Source organism: Cygnus atratus, chromosome 7 (assembly GCF_013377495.2).
Source record: "Cygnus atratus isolate AKBS03 ecotype Queensland, Australia chromosome 7, CAtr_DNAZoo_HiC_assembly, whole genome shotgun sequence".
Classification (NCBI taxonomy): Eukaryota; Metazoa; Chordata; class Aves; order Anseriformes; family Anatidae; genus Cygnus; species Cygnus atratus.
Window position 1 is genome coordinate 12,717,450 of NC_066368.1, and position 24,719 is coordinate 12,742,168.

The 24,719-nt window shown below is 51.3% G+C and overlaps 1 protein-coding gene across 5 annotated transcripts; it reads left to right on the plus strand.

Moving 5' to 3' along the window:
• ITPRIP (inositol 1,4,5-trisphosphate receptor interacting protein) lies at positions 1-23,214 on the plus strand. 5 transcript variants are annotated; one of them, XR_007708544.1, is made up of 4 exons: positions 43-142; positions 4,443-4,549; positions 5,830-6,085; positions 7,901-8,124. XR_007708544.1 is itself a non-coding variant. In XM_035547673.2 (4 exons), exon 4 carries the CDS (start codon positions 17,180-17,182, stop codon positions 18,827-18,829), a length of 1,650 nt encoding a protein of 549 aa, XP_035403566.1. In that variant the 5' UTR covers positions 43-142; positions 4,443-4,549; positions 5,830-6,085; positions 17,167-17,179; the 3' UTR covers positions 18,830-23,208. The 5 variants fall into 5 exon arrangements, 3 of the variants coding, with proteins under 3 accessions (XP_035403565.1, XP_035403566.1, XP_050567838.1); XM_035547673.2 differs by lacking the exon at positions 7,901-8,124 and adding an exon at positions 17,167-23,208; XM_035547672.2 differs by lacking the exons at positions 5,830-6,085; positions 7,901-8,124 and adding an exon at positions 17,167-23,214 and having other exon boundaries at positions 1-142.
• The last annotated feature ends 1,505 nt before the right edge of the window (positions 23,215-24,719 follow it).

Sequence of the window (24,719 nt, forward strand, 5' to 3'; positions counted from 1 at the left end):
AAAGAAAAAAAAAAAAAAAAGGCAAAAGCAAAAGCAAAAGCAAGCAAAACCCCGCTCCGGACAGGCTGGGCGGGCCCTCCTGCAGCTCACCGAGCCGCCTGCGGGACACGGCGGGGTCGGCCCGGCCCGGCCGCGGAGCCCGGTGAGTGCCGGGGCCCGGAGGGAAGCCAGGGGGTCGGGGGGGGGGGGGGGGAAAGGACGGGCTGCCGGGGGGACACGGGCTGTCTGGCCGGGTATCGCCGGTGGTTTGGGGGAGAAAAGGTGCGGGAGGAGGCGGGCGGCTCGGCCCCGGGGGCTGAGGTGCCGGAAGGGCCGAGTGCCCCCAGCTCGCAGCCTCCCTCCCCGGCAGCCCGGGCCGGAGCAGGGGGCAGCCGGGCACGGGGCGCGGAGCCCGGCAGGGTCGGGCCGTGGGAGCGGGGCCCCCGTGTCCGCCTCAGGGGGTTGGTGCCGGTGGGAAATGGCCGGAGTAGGGGGTCTGTGCGCTGCTGGGCTTCGCTGCCTGGAAGGGGTAACGTGGTTTGGGCGCGGCCTGTTGCAAAACTCTTTGCTTTCTTCTCTGATACCGCATCCCGCTAACGAGCACAAAGAGAGGGAGCCGGGCTCGTGGCTGAGCCGCTGTGCTCGGCTGCGTGTGCCTGGTTTGTAGCTCCGATTGGAGAGAGACAGGGCTGGGTTGCTGGGAGTCCTGGGCTGTAAGACTGACACGAAGAGCCAGAGCTCTGGTGGCCTTTCCATCTTCAACTCAGAGCGAAGTCAGGGAGCAGTCTCCAAGTGAAGCAGCTCTCTTGGGAACTGCCGTGCTAAAGTCCTCCAGGAGGACCAGAGGTGTTGTTATTGGGGTCTGCTACGTGGCCAGGCAAGGTAAGCACCAGCAGTGTCCCTAAGAGAACGTTACTAACAGAAAACATTACTACTGGTGCAGTTTTACTGAGTGCCAGCAGCCTAAACCATGCCCAGGGTCCTGGTGTGGGCTGCCAAGCAAGGCGCCGAGGTGCCGGGCAGGCAGCGCTGGGGTTGGTTTGCTGAGGATCCCAACGCTCTTTTCAGCTCTGACTGAAGTTATGCTGCTTACCTTCACAGACATCTTTTTTTAAACCCTACTGCTCCCAGTTTTCCTTAATGTACTTGAAAGGGGTTTTTCAGTCATTAAGGAAAAGCAGAGCCTGGAAATTAGGAATGGAAACTTAAAGCCTTCTCTTCGGCCTTGTTTTCAGCACAATAGGCACTTCACGCTGCTTGTATGGGAAATACACATATTAAGTGTGATGGCCACTGAAGTGGAAAGAGGTGAATCAATTTGCCAAAGGTCAGAGAGCCGATGTCAGAACTGGTGAAGCCCAGAGGGCTTCTTGGCTCCCTGCTGCTAGATGACATTTTGTTTTTTGCATGACCAGGGCGCACAGAAACCAGTGATCGGTGTGTGCAAGGGAGAGCCGGGTACCTGCGCACACCCGGGGAGCTGTACCTGTTTGTCAGAAGCCCAGCGGCGACCCCTCCCCACCTAACTGTCTTCCTCTCTTTGTTGCTTGGGCACTGCGGTATTTCAAGCACAGCCTTTTATCCCCCCGCTCCGTACAAGCCAGACTGAACAGCCCAGGTCAGGGACTGGAGGATTTTGCACTTCATGAGTGATTGTCCCAGGCCAAGTGACGGCTGGGGCCACCAGAGCTGCGTGTCACGCTCCCATTTCGCGTGTTGTTGGTTCCCTCCCTGACAAGAAGGGCTCCTGCGTGCCTCTGCAGCCCCTGAGGTATGCCTGTGCTTGCAGCCCTCCTTACGTGGCAGTGAGCAACAGAGAGAGGAAACCTGACCCACAGAAATGCGACGCTGGTGTTCAGTGTGCTGATCTAACTAATTTCTGAGTTTGTTTTTTATGCAAAAACCGCATGGCTTTCATAAGGACAATCTTAGTCTGGTGTTAGCAACCGGTTGCTTGCTGATTGTTGATTCAATATCTTGGGGCTTGCCTGCAAATAAATTCATGCAAATAAAGTGATATCAGAAAGCACACTTACTGGGTTACATTGTGGCTTTTTTTCTTCCTTTTTTTTTTTTTTTTTAAAACTTAGTTCCCTGAGTGCAATGAGTACATCAGCAAAAGGGGTGGTTTATTTTCTGTTTCTTTGCTCTCTCTTTACACATCTGCATCTCACCTAAAACAAATTTACTCCTGGCAAAATCAAGCTAAATTCAGCCTCTGTCAACAAGGTGAGTGTTAAGAAGCAGCTCTTCTGGGATACACTGATAGACTGTGTGAACCCCGTAAGGAGTCTGCCCAAGTCTCCCTGCTGTTCTGTGCTGTCCTATCCTTAACTCCTTGCTCTGCAGAATTGCAATTAAAATCCAGAGTAATGGTTCAGTGGAGAAAGGAGCTGGGAAAAAAAAAAAAAAAAAAGCTCCTGGCTTGTTCCCTCAGATCCCCTTTAAAATAGGCTGTTGGGTGGGCCAGCTCTTTCTCTCCCAAGTGTTCTTATAATCCACTTATGCTGATAAAAAGCAGCTTTGCTGCCAGGCAGCGTACTTTCCATCCCGACATGTAATTGCTGGGTGGTGGAGGGAGGCAGAGACTCTGGCTGTCAGGCTGGAGGGAGGGAGGGAGCCAGGCCAGGGTGCGTGCTGGGCAGCATCGCCGTGTGCCCAGACGTGGAGCCCAGGATTCAGGCTCAGCTGCGTGAGCAAAACCTTCTTCCTGCTCACCCCTCAGCACGGGGAGCAGGAAGGGAGGCAGGTAGCCAAGATCTGGGCAAGCGGAGGGATGGAGAGCCAGCCCAGGGGTGCAGCTGCGGCAAGGCTCTTTTTTTAGCTTGTTTTGGTTTCCACACGTGTGGGCCATGCGAGGTTGGCTGAGCCGCCTTGATTCTCTGCTGAACGCGAGCCCGCCTCGGGGCTGGGCTCTTCTGGCCAGGGATTCAGCAAAACAAACAGGTTTTACCGCCGCGTCCTGAAGGCCAGATGAGCTGCTGAGCTTCGCTGGAGCAGGGGCATTTGGGATCTCTGATGTGGAGAGGAAGCTCTCGTGTAGGGCTAACCCAGAGCAAACACTGTGGAGTGAGCACGAGGAGGTCTGTGCCAGCGCGTGAGCATGCAGAGTGGGCAGAGCCACTACTGAGGGACCTTCTTGTGACCTACACCTCAGTCAGAGTTTCTCCAACATCCGTAAGCGTATAGTAGAGGGAGATCCTGACTGCAGTTTTATGACTTAATATTTTTTTAAGAAGTGAGAACGTGCAGGTCCCTTAGCAGCAGTTCCCTGCTCTTCTCCCTGTCTGGCAGCGCAGCGCTCCTCGCTCTCTTCCTCCAGCAGAAGCTCCTGCTGTACCTTGCTGGCCTCGAGCCACCACGGGAGCAGACTTTGCAGGCCCTGAGGGCTAGCAAACATCCACTGGGATATTAGAGCACGGATCCTGCCCTTCTGGGGTTGGAGAGCCTGGCTGCTGTGCTGGCACAATGTGCTGCTGCCGGTAGCGTTGTGCTGGTGGTGCAGAGGCACTGGGACGTCAGGGCTCAATCTGGTTGTCCAATTTGGCCCCAGAGTTGAAGAGGGAATTAGAGAAGTGAGACTACACACGGTCTGCTCAGAGCAGGTAGGTGGGAGGAGGGAGGGTTGATCAACCCCATCCCCAACAGCTGCCGACGTGAAGCAATTCAGGAGAGCAAGGGCGCATCGACTTTACACCGGGCCCTCAAAGGACCCAGCTCCAAAGCTCATCTCAGCCCGGGGAAGGGCTGCTGCAGCTTTCGTCAGGCTTTGGATCAAGGCAGTCAGAGGGTTTGAAGTGGCTGGGAGGGAGGGGGCTGCTGGGTGGCCCTGTGCCTGCTCGTCGCACCGCTCGACTGCTTCTGCTCAGAGGGCTTTGCTTTGTTTCCTGTTTCATCTGAAATTTCATAACCTCTCTCTCCTTCTAAAATATGGTAGTTTATCTTGCGGTTCTGCGTTTCACATCTTCCTGCGTGCTCTCAGACTTGTTTCCTGCCTCTTCTCCTGCGTTTTCTGTTTCTCACATTAGATCTCAAAGCCCAGCTCCCCTAGCAAGTCTTTCCACCTCGCAAGCTGCTTACAGCAGCTAGTGCCTCTTCTGAGACAAACCAATCCCAGGCAAAACCGTCCCAGCCCATACGCAGCTGCTAATTTGACCCTAATCCGTTTGAAAAGGAGAGGGCTGGTGGGTGAGGATGGAGTCGAGGAGGGAAGTCCTGGCTTGCTGGTATGTCAGGACCCACGGCGCGATTCACATCCTTCCTTGTGGGAGCAGCAGAGGTTTAACTCTTCCCTGATCACTTCAAAGCTGATTATTTCAGGTCTCTTGGGCTTCTGTGATCACTGTGCTAGGTAAGGAGGGGGGGAGTTAATCTCTATTTTAATCAATGCCTAATTTAGATAACTGCATTATGGCCCCATCTTCTGCCTGAACTTCCTCATTCATTCTCGTTGTGTTTTGCAGACTTCCTGGTTGTGCTTCAGTGGTGGGTGACTGCAGGGAGTCTGCTCAGCACCGCGGCGATGGGAGTAATGTGAAGTCTAATGAGCACCTGCAAAGCTGTATAGCAGGTAAGTGCTCCAGGGGACATTCTTCCTTCCAGTTTTGGCGTGATTTAATCTTGATCGGCTCTCGCCAGGAGATCTTTAGCCTTGCAGGAGAAGCGCTGGAAGGGAAGTGGTGTGGCTCATGTTTTAGTAACCGGTGCTGTTTCCAGCAGCGAGGGTCAGACAGCGCTTGCAAAGACTACCTGATCTAGCAATAATGAGAAGATTTAATTGGGAAATGTCTTCAGTTTGGAAGTTCAGTATTAAAAGCCTCTTGCTTCCAGCATTCAGTCTAAAATTGCCCTCATCTGGCTGCTTGGTACCTTGGGGTCTAGTCAGAGGGGAAGGCAGATGGGAACCAGAAGGTCCAAGCTTGGCTGACAGCAGCTACTGCCGCATTTGCTGCCATGCAGGAGAACTTGCTGGAGTTCCCTTACCAAGATCCATGGAGCGTTAAATCCCCCTTCTTCCAGCTCTCAGCGGGGAGGCAAAGGCCTGGAAGTGCCTGGACAGCCTCCTGATGATCAGGGGTGATGGCAGAGGCTGCTGAATCGATGTGAAACAGCAGCTTTTACAAGCCAGCGATGTGGAGATTTTAATTGTCCAGATGATGTTTGTATGAGAATCCCTGAGAAACCTGGGGAAACTGTGCGTGTGTGGCTGCAGACAGTGGTGGGAAAGGAAGCAATGTGGCTGGTGGCAGAGGCAGCTGCCAGAGCAGCAATCCTGGCTGCCGCCGTGTCCTGCTGCAGCTCCGAGTACCTGTTCCTTCATGTAGTCCATGTGACTTTACCTTCTTCCTTATTTCTTCTGGAGCTGTGTCTGCGTCGGGTGGTGTCTGTCCCCTTTTTCCCATCCAGGTTCAGATGGCCGCTCTGCTCCGGCAGAGCTCAGCTCGCAGCATTCCCTGGCATGCTCTTCCACCAGCCTGGATCAAAGCTGTGAGAGCTGGCCCGCTGCCATCGCCTGTGTGTAAATGAGGATCTCTCTCTTTTTCCTTTCCCCCCACCACCTTTCATTATTATTCCTCTTCCAGAGGCAGGTTTTTCTGGCTGATCCAGCACATTATTTATATCAGAGATGTTTGCCTCAAGGCAGAGATGCTTTTTCAGCATTTACAAGGCAAACATCTGATGCACCCCACTGCCATGCATGTGGCTTGGAAAAACCGAGTGTGGTATTGGCAAGGACGAGGGCTGTTGAGGCCAAATGTTGCAGAATTTAAGTGCTGTTAGGCACAGTCTGATTCATATGGTTACTTCAGTTGCCTGGCGAAAGAAAATGTACTGTTCCTTCGCTTTCAGAACCAGGGGGAAGAGCACGCAGAGAAGGTTGTTGCACCTGAGCAGAGAAGCGGTGCGTTTAGCTCCGAGGTGTCAGCTGAGCCACCTCCGTGCCTGCATCTTTCTCTGGGTTCCCCAAGGGTCGGTGGGTGCCGTCAGTTGAACAGATGCAGTTTGAAGCCAAGAAAATCAAATAAGAACGACGAAATTCAGCTCGAGTGCCTTGCTTTCAGTTCTGAATCGCAGAGGATTTGGTGATGCTGGAGAGCACCTGATGGTGAGTGGGAGCAAAAGGTTCCCGCGCTGCCTGCAGGGGGGAAGTGTCTCCCTAAGACGAGATAGCATCTGTGTGAGCCAGAATCCCAGTGGGGCTTACATCTTCCTTTGCAGAAAGTACACACAGTGATAAGGGGAAATTCCTACAGGTCAGGGTAGTTAAGCACTAGTCTAGACTGTCTTGTGATGCAGAGATGGAGATTTGCTGGAAGCTTTTCAGAGCAAAGCAGGGATCTGCCAGAAACCATCCAGGCAGCGTAGGCTCTGCATGTAGGCAGGAGAAACTGTATTGCTCTTCCAGGGCTCTTGTATGCCTATTTATAAGCTCTGGGAGAATATTAATATATAATAGAGGTGGAGCTTAGGAGATGTTCTCAAGCCTAAACCGTGACACTTAATGTTCACAGTACTGGCTTGTGTTTGTGTGTGTATCTGGATCCAAGGTGGTTACCCCTAAATCATTTACCCCTGAATGTTCAGGTACCTGACTGCCACTGGTTTCAGATAAGAGTCTGATTTCTACATTTCTTGATTTTCTGTCGTACGGCCACTTCTAAGCTGCAGATGGCAATCCATTGGTGATAAACAGAGAAGACCTTTATCTTTTTCTCCCAGGCTAGGAGGGGCAAGGATGAGATAGGGCTCTGTATTTTGGGCGGCTGGAATCAACCAGCTGGCTCTCCCCTGCTGTACCACGCGGTGACATGAGTTACCTGGCACTTCAGGTGACTTTTGACACAGAGCTCTGCTGCAGTCCTACCTCGAGAGCTAGCTATGCCCAGTCTAATTATCAAGGCCATGCTCCTCTGCAGCCAAAGACAAAAGACGGTCAGAAGGTGCTTGGCTGACATCCATCCCAGCTCCTCGTTGAGTCGAGGCTGCTTCATGCTGTTGGAATGAGTGCGGGTTGTGATCCCAAGCTCTCAAAGAGTTACAGGAGGAAATGCCAGCCGAGAGGGACGTGCCTGCGCTGTAAGTCGCCCACAGCACGTGTTTTAGCTCAGCCTTGCAGTTGTTGCCGGTCCTGGATGCTTTCAGTCTTCCACGCAGAGCTGGGAGCTCTTTTCTCCCAAGCTAAGCTCCTTGACTGCTGCTGCAGAGGGGATTTCTGTGCCACGAGCAGGGGCCCCACAACCATGACTCACAGTTCCCATTACGTCCTAACGCAGCCTGTAAGTGTGCAGAGCCTGCCCCTTGGCTTTCAAACAAAGCCTTCCTTTGTGGTGCTTATGTTATAAAGGAAGCAAGCGTTTGGGTTCACCCCACACATCCCAAATAAGAACCACGTGTCTTCACAGCCCTCACATGCATGTTTGGGACTTTTGCTACAGCACTGCAAGTTGCATCACTCTTATCCCATTAAACACTTACAGAGTTTTGCTTCCCAGCAGTCAGTTTACAAACAATTCAGGGAAAGGAAGAGCGTAAAGATCTCTTCTTTTGTTGGTGAGCAGAGGGGGCTGAGCAAAGAGCACATGAAAATGATTACGGCCGGGTGCGTGGAGCAATAGGCTGCCCTCTGAGTCACTCGCTTGGGTGAAAATGGCCCCGAGCTGGTGACCACTGAAGGATGAGCATCATGGAAATACTGCACAGAAGTGGGACAGTTTGTTTTCTTGTATGGCTTGGCTTCTCTCTTCTGGTTTTTATTAATCCAAGCTAGTTTTGAGAAGCAGGGATAGCCAGCAGTGCTCTGCAGCCAACATATTTGTGTGTGTGCGTGTCTCTTGGCAGCTCATGGGTTTATGAGGAGTGAGCCAAGAACGGGCTTACTGCTTCCCAAAGCATTTGTGTTGTTTCTCCTGTTCACTTCTAGAGCCACTACGCAGTGAAGTAAGAGGGCCTGACCCTTCCTGCCCATGTTGGTGTGCAATGCAGACTGCCCCTGCTGCGAGCAGGGAGTGTCCTAGTGAAAGCAGAGGAAGGCGTTGTGAGAGCAGTGAGTTTTCTTGTGAGAACAGAGGAAGTGTTGCAGTAAAAGCACTCTTTGTTGCTCTCTTCTCCTTCCACGCCCTCCACCCAGCCCTTCAGGGGCTTCCACGGTCTGGTGTTTTTGCCGTATTTAAGGAACTATATTGTATTTTATTAAAAAGCTGGGATTTTAGGCCATGGAATAAAGCATTGCTTTTCATTTCTGTGGTGACGTTTTTGCTACAACAGCCAGCTTTTAAATGCTGTTCCTCCCCAACTGTTTGAATACAAGCAGCTGTAACCAGTTATCAAAACAATGCTCCAATATCACACAGACCACCAGTCTCGCCCAGTGCTTCTGAGCCCTGTCTAAGCAGATATTTGGGGGCCTGCAGGGCTCCTGACATGGCTGCGTTACTTTGTCACTGAGTCAAGACTGGGATGGAGTGGGAGATCTCAGACCACGCAAATTTCCAGCCCACAATGACAATTTTTTTGCTGTTTTTGGTTCAGCTTCTCCATGTGGAAGTGTCTGGCAATTCAAGGCATGTGCTTTCTACCGTCTGTAATATATAAAAGCTCCTTGTTACGTGACTGACACGGGACCTCATATTGTCACATGTAAACCACAATCATTCTGCAAGTCACATCTGAGCTGTGCCAGTATCTACGTGTGCTCTTCTTGGATGAGCTGGAATGGTGTATCCCTGCTGGGAAATCAACTTTCTAGTAATGTTTCCTCCAACCCCTATCATACTGAAGCATCCGTATCAACGTACATACAACATACAGTGACGTTGGGTGCGTAGGGATGCAGGGAATATGCTTAAGGGTGAGGAGAGTCAGAGTAACTGCTGGCTGATTTAACACTGGTTTGATTTTCTTCACCTTGTTGAGAATTAACTGGGAAAAGAAGGGCAGGTGTGAACAAAGATCTTGGCAATTTATCCCTTTTTGTGTTCGCACCACCCTTCCACGAGGTGACTGTCCTGTCCGGACCGATGTGCGACTGAGGGTGACAGCCAGAGCCCCTGGGATGATCCCATTGGGGTCCCATCGTGAGCTCCAGGTGGAGGCCAGACAGCACGTGTGCGGTGACATCGCTCCTCACAGTGTCGTTGACATTGCAGCCTTTCAGTAAAGCAGAGGGGGGTTGTTGTCATTTGTGTCCATCTGTGCTGATGAAAGATTGTGCAAGGGAAGTACCTGGCTCCCATCGCGCTTGGTTTGAGGGGGAGGGAGCTGGCGAGGTTGGTAAGCCAACTTTTGTTTTTTTTTTAGTCTTGGCGTGTTTTTTCTTTTCCTAAAAACATAAAAGTTTGGTCTACTCCAATTGTTCTCCTCTCAATTAACAGATAAAATTTATTCAGCTTAAAAAGCCAAGCTGTTCCTGGCCAGGATCCTACCACAACAGCCCAGTACGTGGGTGGGAGCCACATACACACTTCCTACCTTTCTCCTCCTGCATCCCTCACAGCCAGCAGCATGTTACAATTTGTAATATACCCTTCCTGGCCATACTGGGGGGAACCCGAGGCACTGCACAGGCTGCCACGTGCTGCTTACTGGCAAGAGCTGAGCTGGCTTGCACAGTTAAAAAGCAAAGAGACATTCAGGCAACAGGCAGGATGCTGAGAAACATCCTCCTCATGCTGTTTTATCTCCTGGTCTCCATGGGTATCCCATCTTGTGTCCAGCCTTACACAGACAGTGAGCGCTTTGAGGGCACGACGTGGCTCTGTGTTTATTTAGCAGCTTTTACAGGTGTCCTTTATGGTGGCTGCCAGCTCCTCGTGGCAGGAGGAGAGGGCCAGAGTTACGTTCTTTCTGTGCATACAGGTATGGCATGCCAATGAAATGGTGACTCAGAAATACCCAGCAAAATCCCCCACTCACTGATGAAACTGAAAATCTAGCAAGTCCCATATCTCTGCAGGTTTTGGGAAAGAGCACTAGTAGGTAAATAACTCCGTATGTGCCAGAAAGACAGCTCTTTGTACTATCCAGGTTTTGGGGACGGAGGAAGAGGAGCCATGGGATATTGTGGCAACCTCTCACAAATGCATCTGTGTGCAGAGAAAGATGAAGCAGGAGGGGAGGGGAGAGCCTCTAAATATTTTGAGTGCTTCTGCAAGAAGAAAAGAAATGGTCTGTCCTATTTCTACTCACTGGAAAGTTAGGGACTGCATCAAGGAAGAGTTAATGAAGCATGAGGAAAAGCTTCCTGATGGCAAAGACAGTGAATGACTGGAAGACACCAGAACGAATTCCCATCCTCTCTAGGGCAAGTTGGGCACTCCTCTGCTTAGAGTGGTGCTGGCAGAATCGGAGCTCACCCGGAGCTTCGTGGGCCCTTCCTGAGGAGCCCACGACGTACAGCTCCTGCGGGACCTGGGCTGCACGGCAGCAGCTGCCTCCAGAGCGATGTCGGCGCCACTCACGTGCTTGTCCAGCCGAGTCCACCCGCCGGTGGGAAGGGAGGGCTCCCCAGCCCCGTACACAGGATGAGCATCAGCATTTCCTTGGAAATAGCTGACCTGGTGTCCCGGGAGGAAGGTAGTGCTTCCAAAAGCCCGCAGTAGGCCTGCTGGGCAGGATGTCCGACTGGGGCTGGGCGACTGACCCTGCTGGCACTGCAGCAGGCGCGGGACGGGAGGTTCACGGGAGTTACGAAGGGCTGACGTGTTCTCAAACGGCAAAACAAAGGCCAGCGGGCACGTGGCCTCTCCGACTGCTGTCCTGCAGCCCGGCAGCTAATCTGGGGTGGGGCTTCCTAAGCCTGGTTTGGTTTTTAAACATGGTTGTGGTACCAGCCTTACCGTCCAGGCCTCCGCACCTCGTGTATTCGGTCCTTCCCACTCGTGGCTTTGGTAGAGAGGCGAAGACAGAGCCGGATCCCAGCAGTCCCTGCTGAACCAACCGTGACAGTAACTCATGAGTGTCCTGTGCGCTGCCCATGGGCTTAATCCACAGGGGGTGAAACAACTCCGCAAGTTGGTGCTGCTCAGACTCTGCATCCCTTTTCGTGGTTCCCATTTTTTCTGGCTGGGCTGCGTGTGCTGCTGCAGGCTGCGTGCTGAGGAGAAGGGAAAGCAGGGGCCTCTCCCCGTGCCCTGTGCAGAGGCAGCGCCTGCTGGGTGCTGCCAGGGCAATGCATAGGAGCTGGTGGTGGAGAAGGAAGTGCGGGATACTCCGTACACATCTGGGGACATTTTCTCATTGCAACAGTGAGGTCTGGGTGGTGGAAACCAGCTGCGGATCCTCATCTGAGCCCCTGGGCTCCTGCTGTCTGTGCCAGGAGACATCCCCAGGTGAAAACCAGACGTGGTCATACATGCTAGCACATATGCTGCCAGCTGGAAAGAGCAGACTGGTGCAATAAACCCCCGGTCACCTTGGGGCCTGTCCCAGTACGTGGGCTGTGTGTTTGCCTCAGCTACAAGGGCCCTGCAGCCTCCCCCAGGGTCCAGCGCCTCGGCAGCCCCACCTGGCTGACTCCTGTGAACCTGGAAACTCCTGTCTGGAGATGTAGTGCTTGGGTGCAGTTTCTCCTCTGCTGGCAGCATCCGTCCCACCGCGACACCGGGTAACCCGCAGGCCTCCCAGTTCTGGCCTGGGAGGAAACCTCACTCGATCCTGGGCTGAAATTCTTCACCGAAATAGTACTCGGACCCTGCCCAACCCAGAAAACGCTTCTTCAGTAAAAATAGTCTCAAGAACCAGACAGGTTTGACTGAAGTCTTGCCAATGCCAATTCCTCAATTCCTGTGGAAGCCCAGGTCCAAACAGGAGAGCACAGTATTGACCTGAAGGCAGCCAAGCGATGAGGGCAGCAGCTTCAGGGGCTGGGAAGGAGACCAAAACTTAAATTACTGCCAGCCCCTCCTGAATTTGGAGGAGAGCCTTCAACAGAAGTTTTTGTCATCCCAAGTAAGTGATCAGACTACAAGGGTATAGATGTGTGCTCTGTTGAATGCGTGCATGTAAAATTAAAATCTGCTTTTTTTCTTGTTCTTAGTGTAAACCAGGCAAAATTTGAACAAATGTCCAGCAGCTAATAGCAGAGACCACACTGATGCTTTTTTTTTTTGTATTGCCCTCTCTACCAGTAACCTTGTCTTTTTCCATGAGAATCTATCCAGCACGTCTATTTCTGAAGCTTTATATGTAAACTCAAAGGAAAACCGCCCTCCCTATCCACCCAGCAAAGGCCTTTTGATTGCTCTGTAAACGTTGATGAGATCTTAGAAAACCAGCAGTGTCAGTGGTGTGAGGTTGACTAATTAAAGTGCATCTTTTCAAGTTTTTGCCAGGAACAATAATACTGACATGCACCTTTACAGTTCCCATTTCTCTTCTTCTTCATGTATATGCTTCTTACAGTTCAGAGCTTGAAGTCCCCAGTAGGAGGAAACGTAATTTCTCTCTGCTGCAGCCAGGTATGTACCTGCAGAAGCAGCAGTATTTGCAAACTGGAGAAGGACGTAGTGGGTCAGTATCAGTAAGGGCTTTCAGCAAATTTAAAAGCTGGAATAAATTTTATATTGAAGGTGTTCGTCGTTGTCTTGACTAGGTCTTCATAAATGCAGCATAAGCGTTTTCAGGCCAAAAGGCAACTTGTTTTCTGTTGCAGCAGGAGGAGGAATCGGGGGGCTCCCAGAAGCCCAGCGATGAGGGCATACGGCTGGGCTGGGCCTGACACCCCCGGGTTTGGGATTTGCATCTTCCCAGCAAGAAAGTCCAAGTGCAGGTCAGTGGCTGTTCTGGACGATTCATCTCTCTAGTAAAACAGGCTGCAGAGTCCTTTACAGACCTCAGGGACCTTCTCAAAAATTATATTTGTTCCCCTGAAAGTTCTGGTTTCGAAAACTTGGCAGCTTTCAATGAAAAAAGCTCCCAACCAGCTGTAGTTACTATCATCTCTTCAAATCCCCGCTTTTCTTGCAGCCTACCAAAGTGAAACACAATGTGGCAGTCACCTATGCGCCGCTTTTTTGTCAGCCAAATCGCAGGAAGTAATCAAGCACGTCGTTAATGACGTCTCAGCGCATTTCAGTGCATTACTGGACCACAGTCAGTCCCTTGACTTGGGTTTTTCTAATTTAAGAATCAAAGCTTCAGCTCGCTCTGTCTGGGTTACTGCTGAACACCAGCCAGAGCGGGCTTTGCTTCCCATGGTTCAGAATTTAAGAGGTGGGGGGAAGGAGGAGAAATAGAGCGGTATGAGAATCTCCTGGGGAGGGAAAGGGGCCATTAATGAAAGGGAAATATTCTCCTGTGTCTTCAGAGAAGATGGAGGGTCATCGGGCTCAGGGCACGTGCAGGCTGCAAGTTTCATCTTTCTTTCCTTTGCCCAGACCGAGCAGGAAGCGGCGGGGCCTGAAGCTGCTGCTGCAGTTACTGCAGAGGTGCAGGCATGGGGAGGGCTGCTCTGCAGAGCTCAGCGCCACTTGTTCAGCTTACGGGGCTGGCACACGGCTGGGGCTGCCCACACGTGGCAAAGGAAAAGTCTTCCTATGGCAGTTTTGTGGCAAGCCTCTCCGGGCATAGTCACCCTGGTGTGTTTATGAAAGCAATCTGTGACACCAACCCATGTTGCATGATCGCAGTGTTGTCTTTTCCCTTCCCCTCTCAGGGCTCCCCTCAGCATTCAGGGTTTGCTATGGGGCCGGTCAGGATCCTGTAGCAGGGAGGCTGCTTCAGGCTTGAAAGGATGGGTGTAACTTGCCTGGGAGCTGAGCATGGAGGGCTGCAGGTGCTCCTGGGGAAGCCTTTGAACATACAACCTGCTGTAGGATGCCACTGATGGTTGTTTCTAATTGGGCAGCAGAGTTATCAGCTGCTTTTATCTCCCCAAGCTGGAGCAGGGACGGTGCCTGCCCCCTCACTTCTCAGGCCTGTTCGGAGCCATCGTAACCGTACCATCTGCAAAGCGCCCAGTCCCTGAAGCAGTGAGTGCCACAGGAAAGTCCAGGAGGAAACCAATTCCTCTGGTGTGGAGGCAGGTTTGAACAGCCAGCACCCACCGCTGCTTGGTGGTGACCTGGCACCGAGCTTGGCACAGCCATCTTCATCAGGATGGCGGGGCCATGTACCGCTCACCCCGGCCCTCCTCCTGCCCACGCTGCTTCATTCTCCACCTTGCACACAGGAGGGCAAGAGGCTCTTCAAAATAGGGCGAGATGAAAGCTTATTGCCACGTCTGGGCATTGTCCGTGCTTTGAATGGAAAAAAAAAAAAGAAACTGGCAGGGCCAGAAAAGGCTGAAGATTGCTTTGGGAATTTGCTGCTTAAAACCTCATGAATACACAGATATATATATATTTTTTAAGATTGAAAAGTCACTAAATGTGATGATGTGTAGATGAAACAATAGTGTTTCTTTTTGTTAGTCTCCAGCTGGGAAACATTTGGACTCCCTCCCTCCTCCCCACACCAAAGCTGTCTCAGCCAGAGCAAGCATAAATATTTTTATCAGGCTTAAATGGCTTGGGCTGAAGTTGAAAGCGAGTGGAGAGAGCAGCCTTTGTTACGGGGAGGGCCGGACCGCCCTAGCAGGCAGTGCTACTGGTTTCACCTGTATTATTTGGTCTTTCCATGTTAGCCAGGAGAGCTGTCTCTGATGAGATGTGGGAACGCTCTGCCCCTTCCACCCTTGCAGCTGACCTCGCTCACTGAGCATCAGCGACCTTCAGGGCTTCGTGTGTGCCTTCATTTTCTGCTGGGAATAGCTACAGCAGTGAAAGGGCAGTTTTGACCAGAACTTCCTCTGTTAAGGCTGAAAACAGACGCGCCTCTTGCAAATCCATGCTACCTGAAGATGTTCTCACTTCCAGTTTTCATCCTGAGTTTTCATTCCAGTTTTTCATCCTTTTCATCTCTTCCAGAGGTCGATGCCTGGGCAGCTTGCTGGGGGAAAAGGAGGCGTACACGCTCCCTACCCTACTCCTGCTAAACCAGGGGGGATATCCTGGACTGTCAGTGCAAATGAGAATGAATTCAGCTGAATCAGTGGTGGCGTGGGGATTGCTGGCCTGCCCCCGTCTGCTGGCAGAGCCATGGGGCAGGCAGCCTTTGGAAGCGGAACAGCCACAGGCCTTGGGGCATGGGATATCCTTGAAGGGTACATGAAGGTCCTACGGCAGCTGGCTTCTTTCAGGGCCCAGCAGGGCACAGGAGCGATGTTGTCCTGGTCAGGACTGCAGCAGGACACCCCTGGCCTCTGGCCATGTTATTTTTAAGCTTGGAAAGCGCCCGCAGCCTGAAGGAGCACAGCACGAAGCAACGGAAATCACCAGCGCTTCCTGCCCTGCCCCGGCATGCTGATAAAAGCCCTTTGCAATGAAGAGTGACCCCAGGTTATTTTTCAAGTGTGGCCAGGCACGGAGCTCACAGAGTAACTGGAATGCCCAGCTTTGGGCATTAATTCTGCTTTAATTCATTACTCAATGAATTAAAGAGTTAATGTGAATGCAGAAGGGACAAGAAAGGCCAGCAAACCATCTCCAGAGCACTGTGTGTGTGTGTAAGGGCGAGCATCTGTGCGTGTACACGGGCTCTAAAGAAAGGATTGTTAGTGAATGTTACGCAGGGAGGGGCGCTCAGCATTATCCTGAGCACCGTGTGAATTTTGTTGCTGCTTGGACAATGCATCGCAGGCCTGTTCCCTCCCCTTGTTATTCCAGTCCCAGCCCTCTTATAAGCACAGACAGACGCGTGCCCGAGGATCCAGTTCCCGTGTGCAGTGCTTGCGGCGAGGGAACCCAGGTTCCTGCCACCAAACCCAGCACTCTGTCATGCACCAGTGGTAACACGGCCCGCTGGAATAGGTCTGTCCTTGTTGCATGCTCTGTGAGGACAGGAACGAGACCACCAGAGATTTCTCCTCCTTGCCCAGGTGCTGGGGCAGCAGCACGGCTGTGGCACCGACACGCTGGGTTCGGCCAGGAAGCTGCTGTGGCAGGGGTGGGAAGCGGCAGCCCTCGGCTCCCCGTGTGCTCACGGTGCCTCGGTGAAAGAAACGGCCTCATCCCCGCAGCAGGATGGATTGGTTTGTCAGGAAGGAGATAGCTGTTCCCGGTCTGATCGATGAGGTCTTTTATCGACACACTTTGTAACAGAAACCTCTCTCTCTCAAAGTCTCTCTTCAGGCATTAAAGGGCTTGCATTAAGATGCAGGAAGAAGAAACATCCCTGCTTTTCTGTCCTGTCCGTTTGGTCTCCCCGTGGTAGGACTGAGGGGCGATGGTGCTAGGAGAGGGACTGGTGACCTTGTCACATCTCAGCAGTAACAGCCTCGGGTTATCCTGTCCTGAGCAGGCGCCTGGGACATTGATAGATGCAAGCCCTCGAGGAACCAAAGTGCCACCAGTGTAGAAACAGCCCTGGCCCGAGCCTGAGCACCCTCTGATCCAGACCTCCAGGAGGCTTCATCAGGGCCAGGTGGATGTCCTGGCAATGGGACCGTGTCCCAGCAAGCTGGGAGTTGAATTCTTGTGTAGTGAGCCCCCAGGCCCGGAAAGCTTTTTGAAGTGTGAGGGCCGAGCAGCAGAGGCAGCAACCACGCGAGGCAGCTCCAAAGCACCACAGCAGTCTGGGCCATGCCAGGGGAACGTGGAAGGGGTGACATCAGGGACTGCGGCTGGCACACAGCTGCCTGCACTGAAGACTGCTCTGGTCCAAGCCGGCTGCGGCCAGGATAGCCCTGCCTCTGCCACTGCCACATCTGCCTTACTGCACCTCCAGCCTTATGTTGGGGCAAGTGGTGGTCATCTCCAGCCTTCTCTTTTTATGCCTGGTGAGGTCCCGCCTGCTTCTCTTCCTGTCTGCCCTGTGAACTTTAAAGGAGGGAAGAAGGACGTGCCCTCCCTCACTGCCCCGCAGAACCGCGGTGGGATGAGGGTAGCACACGCTTTCACAGTTCTGTCCTTCGAAGCTAATTCAATGAAAGATCCTTTCATCCTCACCATCCACAGATAAAGTTTTATAAAGTCTCTTTGGGAAGCTTAGTTGGTAACTTGTAGAAACAGGCATTGGCTTAGGAACTCAAGCAGCTTTTTCAGTGTAAGAAAATATGCCAAAGCTTTTATTCAAGCGGGGATTGTTTTGATTTTTCTTCTTGAGGGAATATACTCTGAATCATGGCTCACTCTGCCTTTCTTTCTCTTTCAGGGAAGGAACTGCCATGCCCGTGGGAATCTTCCGAGTGTGCCTAGTGGTGATTACAGCTATCATCAACCGCCCGTTCCTCTTCCCTAAAGAGAATGGCAGTGTCCCTGAGAACACGGAAGAAATCATCCAGAAGATGAAGGAGCGGGAGGAGAACCTTCGGCTGCAGAAGCTGCGCTTGGAGCAGGAAATCGCAGGCCAGGAAGCTGCACAGCAGGCCCTGGAAAAGGCTGCAAAGGTAGTGGAGGAAATCAAAGAGGAAAAGGTCCCGTGGGATATGTGGACAGCTCTCTCCATGGTCATCTTCCTGCTGATCGAGCTCTGGAGGCAGGATTTCCAGGAGGGGAACTGGCAGGACACAGGAGCAGAAGAGGATGACATGGCTGTCCTGGGGAAAGCGTTTAAGGGGGTGGCCTTCCCCGACAAGGCCACCTTGGCCAGCTTCTACGAGAAGCGAATCCTGGGCACCACCGGCGACATGGCCAGGATGCGGGAGATGGTGGAGGGCTTTGCAGATGACCTGCTGGAGGCCTTGAGGAGCGTTTGTAACCGGGACGCTGACATGGAAGTGGAGGACTGCATGGGTGTGGGGAGCATGTACGAGAACTGGAGAGTGCGGAAACCTTTCGTCTGCGACCTGATAGTGCCTTTTGCACCCCCAGAGCCGTATTGTTTCCGGTCCCAGATCTGGTGCTCTGGAGACTCTTTTCCCCCAGATGAACAAGGTTATGGCACTATCAAGGTATGCAGGGCAGATGAGGATGTGACAGGTTGCATCTGCGACAAGACTAAACTAGGGGAAGATATGCTGTGCCTTCTCCATAGCCAAGGCAATACTTCCAGGCCCAGCAGCGAGATGGAAGACCTCCTGTGCTTCAAAAATACTCAGTATCTTGATGCTGACCAAGTCATGAAGTGGTTCCAGATCGCAGTCACCAAGGCCTGGAACAGAATCTCCCACAAGTATGAATTTGACCTGTCTTTTAGCCTCTTGGACTCCCCAGGAGCCCTGAAGATAAAATTCAGGTCAGGGAAATCAGTCGCCTTCAACCTCACTCCTGTGGTGCAGTATGAGAACTCGGACGTTTACTTCATCTCCCATTTCCCTCGCAATGAGCTGGTAGCAGAGCTCCCCTCCAGCACTCGCTGGTTCCTCACCTTCGCAGTGTACGAGAGGAGGTTCATCCAGCTGATCTCCAAAACGCTGCCGGCCGGTGCCTGCCACGTCAGCTGCCTCCAGATCCTCTCCTTCCTGCACGGGAAGCAGTGCAGCCTCACAGGCCCAAGCGGGCTCACCAACTACCACCTGAAGACAGTGATGCTGCATCTGCTGCAGGCGCGTCCCAGTCAGGACTGGGCCCCAGAGAAGCTGGAGGCCCGTCTCCAGGACATGCTGAAATTCCTGGAGAAATGTTTGCACGAAAAGAAGCTCTACCACTTCTTTGTTGGCAATGAGAAGGTACCAGCAGAGCTGGGCTTCCCCATCACATTCCAGAGGGCCGAGCCTCTCAACCTTTTCCGTCCCTTTGTGCTGCACAGGGACGTTTACAGAAAGACAGTTGACACGTTCCACGAGATGCTCAGGAACACGTCTGCACTGATAAATGAGTACACGGTGCACATTCCCCTTGCACACACCAATGGGATCCATAAGGAAGCCATTTAACCAAAGCCAGCAGGAAAACACTTGTTCCTCTAAGCACAAGTCCAGAGGGCAGCTTTTCAAAGCCTCCTGGAGACAACTGACTTTGCCAGTGCAGCTTGTTGTCTGCAGCTGAGCCTGTCCTGGTCGTGGTTTCTGCAGGAAGGGAGAAGGGATGGGGGGAGAATAGGGAGAAACTGGAAGGCATGGTAGAAAAGTAAGTTTCTGCTCCACTGGTGTGCTGGCTGGGTTTTACGCAGCTAAGGATATATTTTTATATTGTGCCTCAGTCACACTACAGCGGTGGTGAGCAACAAATATGACTAATTTATTCACATGCCTGCAATGCAATGGTGGTGGTGGCCAAATACTTCATTTCCTTTGGAAGGGGAAGATAAGAAAAGGGTGGAGGTGTCAAAGACAGGATCCTGGGGCTGCAGGAGCCTGTCTGCTTGCAGGCAGCAGGAGCTCTGTGACCAATGGGAAGTGCAACGTGAGACTCAGTGTTAGTGGGAGAACAAGGCGTCACTGCTGAGGTCACACACAATTCTGGATTGGATGTAGAAATCTCTAAATCCAGCACTGCTCTTTAATTGAAGGGGAACTGCAGTTTTTTAAAAAGGCATTTTGATAGGGCTTGCAGCACTAGTTTAAATGGCTTGTCCTCTCCATCACAAACACTCCTGGACACGACATGTTTATTCTCAGTGGGAAGAATGTAGCAGAGCAGGCAGCAGGACCTGTGTCTTGAGACCATTTCATTTGTGTCTTCCATTTTCTTCATGGTAACACAGCTAGTGGGTTTTCTTCTTAGCCATTTTCCATGGATAAATGACCAGGAACCTTTTTTACATTAGTTAAGAGAGAAATGCTGTTACTGGGTTCTGGCTTTTTGGTTTATTTGTTTGCTCTCCTTATCTCCAGGCAGCAAGTCTGAGAACCAGTAAAGAGAGAAATGACTGCTGCAGGTTTTGCTTTTAATAAAGAGGAAACTCCTCAAAATTACTCTGTAATGAGCCCAATCTCAGGAGCTGGGTACCAGGAGGAAACGATCGCCCTCCAAATGAGAGTGCAGCTTTCCCAGCGTGGTTTTAATGAGCGCAGGATGGCTCCAAGTTAGGAGGAGGGATGCAAGAGGTGCACACACAGCAGAGATTGGCAGTGCAATCTCTGCAGCTGCTTACATGTGTCTTCTTATCCCTTCTGTGCCAGGTAAAAGCTACCTGGTTGACTCCTTATAGGGCCTCCTCGATCCTTCTTAAGACTGCTGCTTTGATGGGGTTTACTCTTGGGAACTGCAGCTAGCAAACCATCATTTTCTGATGGTAGTACGATGGGGAAGTGTCAGCTTCTGCAGGCTTTCAAGCCAGGGGAGAATCTGGAGGCTTGTGTTGAAAGAAACAAAGCAGAAATGGAGGTGCCTGAACTCCTTCAGGAAGCAAGGTGGTATTGCTGTGGCAGTGGGCTGCCAAGCCCCCGTGTGGTGGCCTTGCTGGAGGAAAGGCCTCAGCAGCTCCTCAACCTCCTTCGTGTGCTTCATGCAGGATCCAAGCTAGGGTCTTAGTGCAGATCTGCCTTGTTCAGGTCTCTGGGGCCCAACCTGCAGTGCTAAGGGGCCTTCCCTGCTGTGTTCTTACATCAGGATTTCCTGCCATGTTCCTACACTAAGGCTTTTCTGAATCCTGTTTACAAGAGGAGAGTTGTCCTGGGTAGCGAGGCCCATCAGGGGTGACAACACCATGTGTCATGGCCCCACGCGTTCCTTTTCGTCAGTCCCCTCTATCACATGCATCAGACAGAAGATTTAACCTCGTATCACTACTAGGGACAGTGTACGGCACACGGCTTCTTATCCAGCCTGCTGATAAATCCCAAAGACACGTCCTCTCCTGCCTTCTCCTTGTATGAACCATTTCACCAGCTCCTTCATGTCTGCTCACGTCTGTCCCCTCACCATTGAGGGACATTTCTGCACCAAGACAGAAAAAGCTGCAGCTCCAATTCCACTCCTGGTTCCCCACTGGTGAGGACAGGGAGCTCGTTGCCCAAATTGCTTTCCCCTTGGCTTTTACCGTCACAGCTGTGGGGTGCTTAAGTAATAAGTCTGAGCAGAAAATAAGGGGCAGGAATCAAAACAGGAGAGAAGAGGCTGGTAGCTACTGCCGGTAGGAAAGTCTTGGCTCATCTGTGCCTGGGAGACTGCCGGGGCTGGCACGGCATCAGGACAGGACTAATTGCTAACGCTAACGAGCTGTAAGCCCCTGGCTTTCATGAGCATAACCAAGCAAGCCTTCCCTAGTGGGAAAGAGTGCAGGAGCAATCGTAGGGGACACAACAAACAGGTAGTGACAGGCAGAGGTGCAGGGAGGGTGGGTGAACACTGGACGCTACGTTGGAAGCGTCAGCAGTTGTTTGCAAACCCAAGCAATTCGCTGCTTCTACCTGCTCAGGTTCTCTGTGCCATGCCAGCAGCAGATCCCGCTCTGCACGGGCTGCCTGCAGGCAGGTCATACCGAAGCAGTTGTGGTCTGAGCTGCTTCTAAATGTGTCCCTAGCCCAACCAGAGAGAAATGAAAAATTCTCTGCTGCTTCCTGTCAGGCATCTAAATTTAGCCTGTCCAAAGAACAGAAACAAATTTGTGACCCAGGTCTCTCAGGAAATGACACACGGGGTTGAAAAATAACTTTTATATAAGGTTGAGCAGGGGGAGGATGAGAAGAAAAGGCTGTTTAACAGAATAATCTAACTTCTCTCTTAAAATGGCAGAGTAAAGCTGCGTAACACCAGTCCTACAGTCATGTAAACAGGCCTAAACTTGCCTTTACACACCTCAGTGCACGGCTGCTTAGGCTCAAAGGGAACCTAAACTGATAAGTGCGTCGAATCTTTTGTTCTTCATTTTCTGTATTTGTGTGCACATTTGCTTTTAAACCCAGACTCACCCCAACGTGTTCCCATGGGGTTTAGTTGAACCCAAGCCGGAGCTGAGCCAAGGTATTTATGGATTTGCCTTCCCTGAAAGCAAATTGCTCAGCATAATTTGCCTACATGCATGCCATATGCTCATTTTACCCCGAGCACCTTTTACAAGATTTGGTCTGTGCATTCAGGCTATGAGCAAACCCACTCATACCTGTCCGGGGGCTGAAGTGTTAATCAGCTGTGCCTCAGGACAGAGGTCTCCTTTGTAGGCCTTCCACCAATACATGTACCAGAGGTATTTATGCTTATTCCACCCGGGGTGATGTGGGTACCCAGCAGTGCTGTGGCTGAGAGCTGCCACGTGAAGAATATCGTGCTCTGGCCTGCCTCGTCTCTCCTGTGTTAAATCTGCCCACCAGGTACTGTCCCTTTCAGTAAAATGCCACGCTCACGTTTCATTAAAATGTTTATATGGCAGGTCAGCTCCATCAGCTGTCTGCCAGTAGAAGTGTCCTCAGACTTTTTAGTGCCCCCATGTTTAGTGCTGCCTTGATTGACATCTTGCCGGGCATCCATGGGAAGCAGCTTGACACGAGTAACAAATGCACATCTCTGGTAATGCCCACAAGAGATCCTAAGGAAAGGTAAACTGCTCGTCCCAGCCCCCTTTTGGTGCTGCTCTTGCTATTTGCTAACCAGGAGAATTACCCAGCTGAATTCCTAGTGCCTTCTGATGGTTTCCAGCCACTCCCTCCACCCTCAACTTGTAGTTTTAATACTTTATTATAGGTTTTGTCAAAGCAGTGGAATTAGTGGTGGTGATAACACCCACTGATCTGCGACATAGCCTCAGGAACTATTCACCTTTAGGAAATGCCTTGGTCTAAGTTATTATTGCTGTTCAGGAGCTGAATGTCTTCTAAGGGGAGCTGCTGGGAGTTCACTCTTTACTATGTGCCAACCACAGAATACAGCTTCTCTCTCTGGGTTGCTCTGTATACAGGTCTTACAGGGCTATAAAGATGGATTTCAGTGAAAACAAAACAAAACAAAACAAACAACCTTATCTATCATTCAAGCAGGAGGATTTGGTGTTTGTTCACAATACTTTTTTAATGCCAAGCCTTTGCAACATTTTCTCAGTGGTGAAGAAATAAGAATACACCTTTAACAGCTTAGCTGCTGGTCATCGAGGGGTTAGTTCTTCTCATAGGATTTTATGTGATAAATAGCTTTATTTATTACCTGTCTTTTTTTAGGATTTTTTTCTGGGGGGTAATATGTTAGTTCAGAAGTAAAACTGTAACATGAAGAGCTGTCTTGGCAGTGAGCTGCAACGGGGAATAACATCAAAACCCTCCAAAGTAAGCTCTTCCTTGATTCACGATGCTGTACTCAAACTGCTGCTTTTATAGCAGGACACTGTTGAATTTGTATAGATCTTCTCATGCAGCTTTATTTATAATAAAGTCTTGTACAAAATCTAAAGAAGTGCAGTCTGTTTTATTTCTAGCTTCCCAAGAAATGTTTCTGAGGCAGCAGAAGGATGGAGCTGGAATATGCCTGGTGCAATCCTAGCACATTAAGCCCAATAGCAAGACTCCCTGCAATGTTCTAATTGCAGGTAGAAGTTGTTCCAGAGTAGGATGTAATGTGAACGAGGAAGCCATAAATATTGGTGGTAGATGCTGACCTTACTGGTTGAACCAAAAAGCTCCCGAATTTCCAGCTCAGCTAGAGGAATTCTCTGTACCAGTCAGTTTGCAGAGGTGCTGCCTTTAAGGCACTGAGTTTCTAAATAACTATAAATCTGGCTGAAACTAGACCGTATCCAAAGCACTAGAGAAAAAATGATCAGCGACTTCTGTCTTGAAGGTGGGTGTCACAGCCTTACTGATCTGCTCTGAGGTAGAAGTGTAGAAGGTGCAGAGGTGAAACGTTTAAATACGGCCCTTGCTGTTTAGGCATTTGGGAGCTTGTGAAAATGTCAAATTGACACTGGTTTTAAAAATTGTGCACAGAATTACGATTAAAACCCCAGTGGTGTTTTTAAGAGTGTCTTAGGTGCTTTGCAGGAGAAGGGGCAGATTTCAGATGCAAAGCAATCTAAAATTCACCAATAGGCCCACAGCCGTTAACAGTCTCAACTCAACAAAGACTTAACCACACATACGGAGCCAAGATTAAATTTGTGTATTGTGCTCCTTTGCAGCAGTGCCACGACATTCCAAATGCCGTTGGATTTCTCAGCTGGCACCTTTCTGCAGACAGTAACAGTCAGGATAAAGCGTCACGACACAGGCCCAGCAGGCAGAGTGAGGCAGAAGCAGTACCAGCAAACCGCGCTGTTCACAGCCTGCCTCATCCCTAGGGGCATCAAGGGAGAAATCCATTACATCACTCCTGCCCTTCAGTACTGCCTAGTCCTGTGCTGGGAACCAAACAGCACGGAGGGATTTCCCCAGTCCTCAGGATGGCACTTAGCTTGCTAACATGTTCCAGGTCTCCTCCCTGCCAGTTCGCACCAGGCAGGGCAGGGCAGGCCAGGGCAGCCCCGGGACGGTTCTTGTGCCTGTGAGCACAAGCGATGCACAGCAGCCCTGCCTGGCTGCCACCACGCAGGCACTCCCATGGGCAGAGGTGTTCTGCGCTGTCAGCACCATGCTCCTGACGGTTCAACTCGCCGTCAGGGCTGTGGGTGGGTTATTCTATCACCTCCCTGATACGAAGCTGCTGTAGGCAAAGCCAGAGAAAAGCAAGGCTTGTCCACATGCAGGTTTCTACCCACACTGTCTCCTGCCAGAGCCACACCTGACACGGCTCTGAAGGTGAAAAGTTTGATCCAGAGCATGGACACACAAGCACAACGCAGCCAATGTCCATAAAGCACACAAAAATGAACCGAGAGTCACCTTCTGGGTTTGAAGGCATGGGTTATATAATCTGAGTCGTCTTCCCACAAGGAGAACCGTTTGACTAATCTTCCTGCCT

Excerpts from the sequence above, each read along its gene's own strand:
- ITPRIP (XM_035547672.2), top strand. The coding sequence starts at position 17,180 with ATGCCCGTGGGAATCTTCCGAGTGTGCCTAGTGGTGATTACAGCTATC.